Source organism: Leiobunum rupestre, chromosome 11 (genome assembly GCF_980474605.1).
Source record: "Leiobunum rupestre chromosome 11, qqLeiRupe1.1.hap1, whole genome shotgun sequence".
In the NCBI taxonomy this organism is placed as follows: Eukaryota; Metazoa; Arthropoda; class Arachnida; order Opiliones; family Sclerosomatidae; genus Leiobunum; species Leiobunum rupestre.
Window position 1 is genome coordinate 6,298,056 of NC_143394.1, and position 12,475 is coordinate 6,310,530.

The window sequence follows — 12,475 nt, forward strand, 5'->3', positions numbered from 1 at the left end:
CCTGATATTCAACTTGATATTGTTTTTGTAGGTTAAAGAAGAAACATTGAGTACAGCTTTAACTTGTAAAAGAGCCAAAGCAAGGGGTGAAACTCTGGTTATCAACTATAAAATGCCAGAAGCCATTGCTACGAGAGATGCATTAGCCAAAGGTCTTTACGGAGCTCTTTTTGACTGGATTGTGACGCAAGTTAACCGAGCTTTACTGTTTAAAAGAGATACTAAAGAGCACAAAGTATTTAAAACTTTCAACCCTGAAAGTTTCTGAAGTACTAATTTTTGTATGCATTATTTTAGGGAAATAGCATTGGTGTTCTAGATATATTTGGCTTTGAAGACTTTGGTGATTTTAATAGTTTTGAGCAGTTTTGCATTAATATTGCCAACGAGAGATTACATTACTACTTCAATCAGCACGTGTTCAAATATGAGCAAGAAGAATATCAAAGAGAAGGAATTCAATGGAAGAACGTGGAATTTATTGACAACACAGCCTGTTTAGAACTAATTGAAGGGCGACCTTACGGATTGCTTTGTCTGTTGGATGATCAGTGTAGTTTTCCTGGAGCCTCAAACGCAACACTACTTCACAAATTTGAGCAACATCAGAAAACAAATGACTATTATGAAATGCCTCACAAACGGGAAAATGCTTTTTTGGTTAAACATTATGCTGGAGTGGTTAAATATCAGATAAAGGTATTTTTCTAATTTTCTTCTTCTTCATGATGGTTCAAGTTGTGACTATTTGTGATTTAGGATTTCAGAGAAAAGAACGTTGACTTGATGAGGCCAGATGTGGTGACACTATTGAAAAGCAGTAGCCTGGCTCTGGTTCGAGAGCTGGTTGGAGGGGACCCGGTTGCTCTTTTTAGATGGGCCACTTTAAGAGCTTTCTTTAGAGCATTCCAAGTGTTTGTTAAAATAGGGAAAAACCATAAGAATTCTGAGGCAAAGAGAGACATCCGTAAACAACCCCAACGAAGAAAATCTTCTGAAAATGTTCCTTGGTACATAATCTTTTAAAACACTCACATTCATCGCCTTTCCCTTTACTCTCTTAAAATTTGAACTTTTTATTTCAGTAAAATGTGTAAAGTTTCTTGCGCACGGTGTATTCAAAACCGAAAACCGTTGTCCTCCGTTCAAGGCAAAGGTAAAGCTGCTAGTAAAATGAACTGTATGATTGGCTGTGGCCATTGTTGTCCCATTCATGGTCTGGACAACCTCTTAAATGACGGAGATGCTAGAGTTATGGAACGAGCTAATGAAATACTCCTGTAATTATTTTAGATTAGACTATTTTTGCTTCAATTTAATTAAAATTATTTTTCAGGAAAAGAAAACCTTCAAAACCACCTAAAAACAAAAAAATAATTAAGGAGCTTCAGTTTGTTAAAACTATGATAGGTCGAACTTACTCCGCTCCCCAACGAGCCACAAGAAAGCAACCATCAACTGTTAGTGCCCAATTTCAGGCATCACTAAATCAGTTGATGGAGGCTTTAAATCATGCAAATCCATTCTTCGTTCGGTGTATTAAGTCTAACTCTGAGAAGGTTCCTAATTTTTTTGACGAGAAAATAGTTCTTCAGCAGCTACGATATACGGGAATGCTTGAAACTGTCCGAATCCGGCAGTCGGGCTACAGTGTGCGACTCACTTTCGAAGAATTTATTCAACAGTACCGAATTCTCTTACCTAAAGGATTGTTAAGCTCTCAAGTGGACATCTGTCATTTTCTAACGAAAATGAATCTAAATCTGAATAATTATCAAATGGGAAAATCAAAAGTGTTTTTGAGGGAATGCGAGAAACTTCGCTTAGACGAGTTTCTACATCAAACCATTATGTTGCATATTGTGACACTGCAAAGATGGATCCGAACCTGGCTGGCCAGGAGACATTACAATAAAATGAAAGAAGCTATCACTGTAATACAGGTATGTGTAATCATCATAATTTTCTGAGTTTCAACTTGTTTAAGTCTTGGGTTTTTATATTTAGCATTATGTGAGGATTTTTCTGGCGAGAAGAAGGGCAAATCGTAAAATGTCGTGCAATACTGCAGCTACTTGTATTCAAAGTGTCTGGAAAGGCTACCGTACCAGGAAATGGTTGCTAAAACTTAATTCCAGTTGCATTATTTATCAGAGTTGTTGTAGAGGGTATCTAGCTCGACAACGATTTCAAGCTATGTGGGCAAGATATAGACGTGAAAAAGTGACAACACTTCAACAAGAGCAAACCTTAAAACATTTTCACGATCTTTTACATGGGAAAGGATTTTTGGCTGGTACAACCTTCAGTCGAGAATTTGCGGTTAATAGCCATTCTGAAGATGATTTATCATTCCGTGATAGGGAAAGGTACATAATTTTTAATTAGATGAAGCAAAACCTTTTATTTTAAATTTTTTTAACAATTTCCAGTGGAATATGTGATGACTCTGAAATTGAGAGCTTGCCTTCTGATCCTGGTTCATTGTCTATGAGTCCTGCAATATCTCCGCAAATTAAGACGAGTAAATCAAAGTTCATTTACAATCGTCAACATTCGTCTGGCTCCATCAAAAATGACAGTAAAGTTGAAGGAGTTGGAGATTTTGGTCTTCGCGATGTTTCTTACATGAAAGAGAAAAAGATTATGAGGGGGAAAAGTAGAAAACATTTCAAACCCTTTATCACGGCCAAAAAGGATAAAAATGGTACATCTATCGATGATAGCGAAGATTCTGCGTCTGAAGGGTTGCTTTCCACTTCTGGGGAGAATGGATATGAAAACCGAAGTAAGTAACTTTGCTTTTTTAAATGTTTGGTAGATACTTATCATTTTGATTTATTTGCAAGGTCTGTCTTCCTTACGTGACTCTGTTTTGGGAGATAGTCATTCACTGCCTTACGAATCTAGTCATCACAAACTTAAAAATGTCACTAAATTTCACAAAAGTGATATGTGCGCCATTTGTGAAAAAAATATGGTTATCTTTTCGCAAGGCTTTAAATGTTCAGGTTTGTTCATTTTACAGACATCATTGTAATAAATAAGTTATGTTAATGTTCTATTTCCTAATTAGGTTGTAAACTACTGTTTCATGCCAAATGCTCGGAAATATCCCATCGCCTTCCTTGCCAAAATATGAACCAAAATCGAACTCAACAAGGTAATGATGGAGGCTATAATAAGAATAGAAAAACCAATAAAAGTGCACCTGAAGTAGAAATAAAGCCCAGTACTTGGAACGTAACCCGAACGACTGAATTTAGGGACCCGAAAGATATAATAATCACTGATGTTGCAGAATTACAAAAAATGGATGAGTTTATGAGTCGCAAGGTACTTAGATAATTTCCATCAAGATTGATTTATTATTAACTGAGAAAGCATCGCCCTGTTGACCACGTGATTTACAGAAGAAAGGACAGGTCTTATTTTTTCCCGTTAAAAGAGTGTAGAATCAATGCAAATCGTTGGTAAATCATAAAAGCAATGGCTATAATGTGCCTGCATATTCTCAGTTAATGCTAATTCTAGTTTACATTATAAATAGTAGTTGGGTAGTAATATTATAGTGTTTCTTTTAGATATATCAGATATCGCACAGCAGTAAAAACAAAAGGAAGAAGGATTCTTTACCAGATTATGTCTTTCAAAAAGCTGTTCAAGATTTTAAAACCACTTTGATCAGCACTTACTCAGTAGCAGCCCAGGATGGCCAATTGTGCCTTTACTACAAGGATTTAATTGATCATTTTGAAGTAGTGATGCGCAGTGTTTGTCGTCAAGAAAAGACTAGTCAGGCATTTCCCTTTAATATGGGGATTAATGCTTTCCGGGGGTTCCTCGATGAGTTTAGGAATCAGTACCGAAATCACGAGAAACCTCATAAACCTAAAGTAAAAGGGAAGAAAAGGAAAAGAAAGAAACAAGAACAGTTTGTCGTAAGTTGTCACTAATTATTAGGCTTAGTATGCTGAAGTAATTTGTTTAAAACCCTTAAAGGAGTTCAATAGACACAAATTCACTGCCATTGTGGTTAATATTCCCACCGCTTGCGAACTATGTTCATCATTCATGTGGCTTATGGAAAAGAGTTTGGTTTGCCAAGGTTGTAAATTAACTTGCCATCGAAAATGCTACACAAAAGCAGCAACTATCTGTAGAGATTCCTTAAACCTTGCCGTAAGAATTAATTATTTTCTTTTCGTGTTACTCATATGCAAGTACTTTATTGGTTTGAGTTGAACAATCAGAACCCCTTTTTAAACCATCCATAAATACATACTCTATAAAATTTTAAAACAATACTCAAAAAATTTGATACTCTAGATTTGACTAAAGAATTCAAAAAATCCAGTCCTACAAATGCTGTTTTAATATTGTGTTATTAATTAAAAACTTGATTTTCAGGGTCATAAAATACTTTTCGGAGCTCCCTTAGAATCGTTAGTTAATGAAGAAGCTCACATTCCAGTCGTGATTGAAAAACTTATTACAGCAATTGAGCTTAGAGGTCTCTATACAGAAGGCATTTACAGGAAATCTGGGATAGCTTCTAAAGTTAAAGAGCTGAAACTGTTACTCGAAGAATGTAAGTTTTTTACAAAGCCCTATTATACAAATGATAAAGACATAATATAATTACTTCATTCAACAGCTCCCACTACGGTGGATTTAGACACCTATGCAGTTCATGTTTTAACTACAGTCTTTAAATCATTTTTCCGCGAAATGCTTGAACCTCTCATGACTTTTGAAATGTATGATGACTTCCTCAGAATCTCAGAAATTAGCGATTATCAAGAAAGACTTCAGTCGGTTTATTCTCACATTAACAAACTTCCCAGAGCTAATTATGATCTTCTCGAACGTTTAGTCTTTCATTTAGCCAGGTATGTTTCCCCTTTCTTCTTGCGAATGTCTTCCATTTTAAATTAATTGGAAATAATGAAATTGATTACAGAGTCGCTCAAAGGGAAAAATCCAATCGAATGTCAACGAGTGGTTTAGCTATCATTTTCTCTCCTTGTATTCTCAGAACAAACAAGGAATTACAAGCCCAAGATAGTTTGAATAACATTGCCAGACAAACAATGTAAATTTCCCCCATTAACATATTTTTTTGAATTTTTCAATAACGAAAAATATTTCGGATTCGTAGATGCCTTGAAACTTTACTAGCTGATAAATTGCGACACATTCAGAATACATTAGCTGATATTGATATTCTTGATACTGCGTGCTTAACAGCATCATGCCGACTGAATAGTCTCAAATCTTCAAAAGTTTGTTTGGTTCAGGAGGAGAATGGAAATCTACCCGTTTCCAATGAACTGGTCGAAGCGGAAGAAGACCTACTTAGCCATCACATAAATAGCCTTCAAAATGAAAAGTAAAACCATGATTTTGTCATTTTTACCAGTTCCGATGTAATATTTTTTTTGTTATCTTGCACAGGGCTCACTTAACAACCATGCTTCCAGCATTGAGACTGAATCATTCTGGTTCAGACGAAGACCTCTTAGGAACAGATAGAGATAGTGGAGGGGGTAGTGTGGATAATATCTTTCATTCTCACGTGGATTTCTCCCTTGCCTTTGATGGTCCGGGTAAGAATAAAATCAACGTTTTTACACCCTGGTGATTATAAGTTTCAACCAAACTAAACTTGGCTATAATGAAATTTAGTAAAATTATGAGGGCACGATTTGGACAGACTCTTAATAGATAGTTTGGGTGGGAAGTAGAGCTATTTAGTATTTACCATGTCATTCTGACATTTTTAATAAGGTAATTTTCTAATTAGTTTCAGCTCCAGTCGAACTTAAACATTTAACGAAACATCGCGTTTTAGTGCCGAAACGTCGCTTGCCATCGCGTTTTGTAAAAAATGGGAACCATTTTACAGACGCAGTCAGTGCTAGAAATCGTAAACAGAATGACGACAACAGTGTTGTGTCTTTGTACCAGCTTAACGGTGGTAAAGATCAAGCCATAATTGTTTGATGCGTAATATTAAAGCCAAAAATGAAAAGTTTTTTTACTAATTCTTAAATTAACACACCAAAGAATTTTATTAATAAAATGAAATCTCAAAAGAATCCCCTAAAATAAAGGATGGTTTCTAGTTAATTGCATAAATTTGTATATTTGTCTCATAAACTTGTTTTTAATTGTTTATGCGCTCAATTTAAAAGTAAAAATTCTGACCTAAGTCAGTAAATCATTCTCATTTCTATAAAACTTTTTACTCCGAATATGTCCCCCACCTTAAGAGTGCTAAAGTAAAGTCTATATGACGTGTTGGCCAAAAAATGCAATTTATTTTGTAAATGTTAAAAGTAACGCAATTTCTTTTATAATAACGAGTTAAAAGCAATATTATTTTTAAAATGAAAAGAGTTCTTTAAGATCGCAGTCGGATGAACTTTACATTATTTTATAATGCTCAGAGAAAATGTTTTGCGAGTACCATTTATTTTTATGAAAGTATGTGGTTTTTGTAACGAGAAAAATTTATACTTGTAATGTAGAACTGTATTCTCAATGTTTTTACAGTGTGTAAAATTCAAGTTGGTCAAAATGAATTTAAAGTCTTATAAAATGAAAAAAAGAGAAAATGTAAGAATTTTTCACTATGTTCAATTTTTTAGGTCTGAATAAAATACATGTATATCTTTGTTAATTTCTGGACTAATATTTCATGGTTTATTCTTAGATTTCTTTTAGCTTTTAAGCCTGTTGACAATCTGTCTTGTCTGTGGCCAAATTGTTAAATCAGTGACGTCATAACCTGATCGCCATTTGGTAGTTACGTGCTTGATAAAACCCAATAATTGTTATGTATGCTTAAGTGAGTCCGCAGGCAGAATGGTTGAATCATAGGCGGCTATGGTTGAATTAACCCTTCTTGGCTGCATTATCCAACACCCCAACCAACTTACACTGTGTTTTACCCACAACGCCAACTAATTTCCGCGGTACAGTAGCGGTTGGCGTAATGGTCGTCTCATAACATGAACTAATTTGCGGGATACAACAGCGGTTGGCGAAAAGGCCTACTCAAAACTCCAACATCCTTCAGTTTATCTATGGCAGAGTTAAAACTTCTACATGTAGAGGGATCATCGTATATGAAATAGGGGGTACTATTTTACACCAATATTTAACTCTTGATATTTTATATTAATATTCACAATTTCACTAGTTACGATTCCAGATGTAGATAACCCAACGAGGTAATGTAAGAATGGGGCAAGTTCGATTGGATTATTCTCCGATCACTACATGAAGTAGTTTTATAGCGTTTTCCATTTGATTGCTCAAGATTCGCTCCGAATCTGTCTCTGACGTCATAGATCTCGCCCCAATCGACGACGAGTAAAACCGCAAATGGAACATTCCATTAAAATATTCCCGCGCTTTGTTGTTTTTCGTCTGCTCGTACTTTGAATTTTCGCGTCTTGGTCTGCCTATTTGGCGAAAAAAATCTAAAAGGAACACGCAAAAATTTGCTCCGATCTCGATCTCGTTCCGTTGATTGTCGAAATCGGCAGATCGGTTTTGGGCGATCTCGGAGCCCCAGAGAGCGGCAAATGGAACACGAGAAACTTGGTCGGAGCAGATCCGAGCACACAAATGGAACATAAAATGTTGATCAGAGGCTCAGAGCGATCAGCATTCATCGTTCCCAGGGCTTAACACTTGAGCGAGCAGTTGTTGATCTCGGACCCAACGAATTCCCTCTCGGCATGGCATACGTTGCCGTTTCGCGCGTAAAAACATTGGACGGCATAATTTTCGATCCCGGATTTAACGTAGAACGACTTTTGAAAGTTAATAGTAAGACCGGGCTAGCTTTAAAAAAGAACAATAGAGGCTGAAACTACTATGATATGTATGTCATAAAAATAAAAGTTATTACCTTAATTTCTTTAAATGTGTGTTCAATATTTGAATTATTTATATTGTCGCTAGCTCGTTCCGCTCAGGTTTTTGTCAAAAATACCCGTTGGGGTTTGTGACGCCCTAGTATTCCTTTTTGCGGACCGTCGGCGATTTTCCGGGCTTCCTCCAAATACTAGGAGCAGTTCGTGGAGTGTTGTTAGTCCGTCGGACGTAATGGCTTACGTTGTCATTGGCGAATCAGACCATCATTAAAAAAATTGCATTGGGTGAATAGTAACTTAGTAAGTGACATACTTATGTTTATTATGTTACTTATGATTATAGAAAGGGCCACTCTGAAACTGCACGATACAATTTTAACCACTAGAGCGCCAAAAAAAAACCGCAAGAGAGAGACACCTAATGGAGAAAATGTAATTTCAAAAACCCCATGGTCTACATTTCCAAGTCTAGTATTTAGAAGGCAGTGGTTTGTGAAACGTAGGAGCTTGGAGTAGAGAAGTTGAAGAAGGATTGTAACAAATTTGCCATTCAAACCTCTAAGCTCAAACCTTTAACGGTTTGTTTGGCCTTGGTTCTATAAAATCAAGATATAATATTCACAACACCCTTGGAAATAACTCTCTTTTTCGTCGCTAGAGTTAGGTAAAACGTAGGCCCCTACCAAAAACGCAGTGCATGCTGTCAGGGCTTAGGGGGAAGAGACTCAATGCTACAGATATTGGAATTTCCCCTCCAGTCAACTTCTCTACTCCAAGGTAGGAGCAACAAACACAAGGAGAACGCAGCTAGCTTTTAAACACGCTAACGAAGGGTTGTGTACGAATTTCATTGGACGAGCGTCACGAGCCTTTACGCTGAACGTCTTACGGGTGGGGGGGAGGGGGGAAAAGATTTCCGAATTTTCCACTTCGGCGCTAAAGCGTCTTAGTCCAGGCAACGAAAAGGTATAGAGGGAAATTTTGGGAACACAATTTTTGACTTGGTAACTTTGTTTGGACTAGTTAGGAGTTGAACATATCAAAAGTCCCCGCCCATAGCCCTTGAGCCGGGGGGGAGGAGAGTCACGGTTTTCGATATCTTGCATAGTGTGAAAGTCTGTAATTTTGGGGAAAAAACATTTTTGCCTCACATTTTTTGCTCTTTTTGACCGGATAACCCTTCAACGATGCACCCAAAAAATAAATTCCGGCCATAGGGTTGTAGAGCATTAAATTCACTTCAATAATATATATTACTTTACTATTTTATCTATTTTCCTTCCAATGTTAAAGCAATTTCAGTGTTGAGCGTGAAATCTGAAGTTTTGCGACAACTGCCGACTAATGAATCTTTCAATTTCTCACCATTCCCAGTCAACGTATTGGCCAAAATATGCACCATTATGTACACATAGTGAGTACTGGACGTCTAAATAGCACAGATACTCATTTTATAATATATACTAGTGGGGCCGCTGACCAGGCGACCAGCATCCTCACACTTAATTAAAGAAGACCTAGACCATTTTAATGGGAAAATATGTTGCTATGACCAACGTTGTGCATATATGAGGGTCTATAAGGCATTGGGATAGTGACGAGAAGTGAAGTCACATTGGCTAGTTGGCTGATTTTGCCATCACCCCTCTCTTTACTGGCTTTTTAAAGGGAAACTACCCCTTTTTCACCAAAAGTAAATAGGGGAGAAAGTCTGGCATTTGGGTCCAACCGCACGACGTCTTATTTGAGGGGTAAAATTTTTGGGCTTCGGAAATGACTCCCCCCCTCGCCTCTTTACAGGGACGCAAAGGTATCGGTTGTACTCCGCCACGATGAAAAATAGTTATCTATAAAATACGTGAATATTAAACTTTTGCTTCGATAATTTGGTTAATTTAGTTCCTAAATAAAGTAGATATATGATAGAAACTATAATGCGACATTTTAAAAATAATAACGCGACTTTTGAAAAGAAATAAACCGTAACTAGAAAAACGCTCACTTAAATCGTGGAGAGCGTGGCGCCATCTAAGAGCAGAGATTGGGACTAATTGGTATATCTACGATGTTAAGGCCTAACAATTGGCAAGTTTCACTGAAATAATAGATATAGCTACGAGCTGTTTTTGTTTATTTTACAATTGATATAGGAATTATTAATTAAAATCAACCGTTATCGAAGGAAATAATGGTCAGCATTTGACAGAGACTATTGGAAATCGCGAGGCGGTGACATGGTTGCCAGGGAATAAAATTCAAAATTTTCCTCTTGAGCGCGGACCGGAATACCACCAATGCACTACTTCGCGCGTAATGCGCTATACTTATTGGTTATAAATATTACGTGATCACTAGCTCTTTAAAAAGGGTGTCAAGCATGGTGGGAGGTAAAATCTGAAGGCAGTGATAGACTTTCTCCCCCTATTTACTTTTGAAACTATGCAAGATATCAAAAACCGTGACTGAGTAAGACCTGTTGCAAATTTAATCAGCTTTCATTGTGTACCGAGTGACCATGTCGCTAGGACGCGTAGTTTCCGAGATATAAGCGAACACCCGAAAAATGGGAACTTCAAACCCCCTCCTCTCCCCCGGCTCAAGGGCTATGGGCGGGGACTTTTGATATGTTCACCTCCTAACTAGTCCAAACAAAGTTACCAAGTCAAAAATTGTGTTTCCAACATTTACCTCTATACCTTTTTTTGAGCATTCGTTGACTGGACTATCTAGCCAATGAAAAATGTACACAAGAAAATCTACGACTTTTGACGGGTTGCGTTCTCCTTGTATGGGGTGTAATTGTGTTTTGCTCCTAGGTGCAACGTAGGGGGAATATTTTAATGAAGCCGTACGCTTTCTTTGAAAGCACTCTAAAGAGTGGTATCCATAGTTTAGGCAATGGCTGTCATTTTGCGCAGTGTCGTTTTCTGGTAAAAAAGCATCGGTGACGAACTGTCACGATAGACTGAAACCACAAAATTGGTGTAATCTTATTTTATTCACTGTTGGTATTGAATTTACACATCCATACCCGCGATGGGTAGTCGAACTGACGTAACGTCTTTTTAAGCCTTTGCCCCTAGGTAAAGTCCCGTCTCTTGAGTTTTGACGGCCTTGTTTGTTACAATCTGGTGTTTATAAACGCTTTTATCACATTGCGATGTTGAGCAATGATGGCGAGTGGATTATTCTAAGGCGTTTTTATGACAATGATCTTGCATATTATTATTTATTATCATCAATTAAATGAAAAAATCTCGGAGTTGACTATCCAGAATCGATATAAGATATAGAAATGACAATTTGATGGAACTTCGAATATGTAAAACCGCGTGTAATGTAATAAATCACAATCGGGGAAATCACTGACTGATTTAGTTTTCCAGTCGTTTATATCAAGTTAATCATTTCACAACTCTGTCGTAAGTAGGAGGCGGCGTTTCTGCCGTAGCGAGTGGCCCTCCGCTCGCGGACATTGTCATATCACTTTTGTAGTCCTCCGTGGTCGTGAGCCCGACAGTACTGGCCAAGGGATAGTTGAGAGCCTCCTCGTAGGACGGCGGATCATCCCTCACGACGCGAATTTGGCAACAAGAGTCCACGTTAGGGTTCGATGAGGATCTGAATATGCCTAAATGGAAGGGCGAAACCGCCGGCGAGACGCCCAGCAAACGGCCGCACTCGGAACGCGCCGGCGACGACGGGCGGAGGCGCCGCGGCGAGGGTGAGCGGCTGTAGGCGGGCGCCAGCGTGTAATGAACGGGGACGTTATGGTGCGATGGACGCAATCCTCCGAAGACGTGGTGCGTCGTCCTTCGGGACTCGGCGAATGAGACAACGTCCCCGTGCAGACCTTGACAGTTCCTGCTGGCCGGAAATGTCCTTGGAAGTAACCTGCGAATAAAATATCATTTTATTTGTTATTCAATAGACACTTCAATAAATCACTCTACCGGGAAATCGCTAAGAAGTAACATTTCCGAGAGCCAGGACCCGCGAGTAACTGTTTATATAGTGCTTGTTAAAATAATGGAAATTTTTCGCCTTTACGGCAGCAACAAGCGTTCCCTTTTAACCAGGTAGCTTTTTGGACATATTAAGGCTTGGCAAAAACACGACGTTCTGTAACTTCTGTTTACAGGTGAAAAGTTTCCAATATTTCTACAAACACTATATAAACAGTTACTTGCGGGTCCTGGCTCTCGGAAATATTGCATCTTGGCGATTTCCTGGGAGGATGATTTATTTATTTGTTTAAATTTGTAAAAAAAATAATGACGGAATTAAATGGGGATTTTAGCTAATATTTTTGCCACTAGGAATGTTACGAAGCTAATGACTGTCCTTCTATTTTCTTGCATGTTTCGGGGAGTTATAAAGTCTGTGAGTAATATCATAAGTAACAAAATAACAGAAGGTATGACACTAGTAAGAGTTTCTGTTAATTTGTTTCTTTCTACAATGATTTAAGCTTCGTGCGTAGTTTAAACTTTGGTCAGAAGTATCGCCGCCTACCGACAGAGTTTTAAATTGAATATATGAAAGCTGTCTGCTCGTCCAAAAGTCTCTCTGCGCAACAACTGGAA

At 37.9% G+C, this 12,475-nt stretch overlaps 2 protein-coding genes across 4 annotated transcripts in view; one reads left to right on the plus strand and one right to left on the minus strand.

Moving 5' to 3' along the window:
* LOC149921217 (unconventional myosin-IXb-like) overlaps positions 1–6,685 on the plus strand; it is a 46,142-nt gene extending 39,457 nt beyond the window's left edge. For both annotated transcript variants that reach the window (XM_090164095.1, XM_090164096.1), the window contains exons 8-24: positions 32–235; positions 298–699; positions 760–1,010; positions 1,086–1,280; positions 1,337–1,943; positions 2,008–2,369; positions 2,433–2,788; positions 2,850–3,011; positions 3,077–3,336; positions 3,585–3,941; positions 4,003–4,182; positions 4,411–4,591; positions 4,658–4,892; positions 4,964–5,095; positions 5,162–5,392; positions 5,458–5,609; positions 5,807–6,685. In XM_090164095.1, the coding sequence (XP_090020221.1) occupies positions 32–235; positions 298–699; positions 760–1,010; positions 1,086–1,280; positions 1,337–1,943; positions 2,008–2,369; positions 2,433–2,788; positions 2,850–3,011; positions 3,077–3,336; positions 3,585–3,941; positions 4,003–4,182; positions 4,411–4,591; positions 4,658–4,892; positions 4,964–5,095; positions 5,162–5,392; positions 5,458–5,609; positions 5,807–6,006 (4,467 nt within the window). In that variant the 3' untranslated portion in view covers positions 6,007–6,685. The remainder of the gene's footprint in view (positions 1–31; positions 236–297; positions 700–759; positions 1,011–1,085; positions 1,281–1,336; positions 1,944–2,007; positions 2,370–2,432; positions 2,789–2,849; positions 3,012–3,076; positions 3,337–3,584; positions 3,942–4,002; positions 4,183–4,410; positions 4,592–4,657; positions 4,893–4,963; positions 5,096–5,161; positions 5,393–5,457; positions 5,610–5,806) is intronic.
* Positions 6,686–10,877: 4,192 nt separating this feature from the next.
* The window catches only part of LOC149921218 (uncharacterized), an 83,153-nt gene continuing 81,555 nt past the window's right edge, over positions 10,878–12,475 (minus strand). For both annotated transcript variants that reach the window (XM_090162574.1, XM_090162575.1), the window contains one exon: positions 10,878–11,783. In XM_090162574.1, coding sequence (XP_090018700.1) covers positions 11,294–11,783 — 490 coding nt within the window. In that variant the 3' untranslated portion in view covers positions 10,878–11,293. The remainder of the gene's footprint in view (positions 11,784–12,475) is intronic.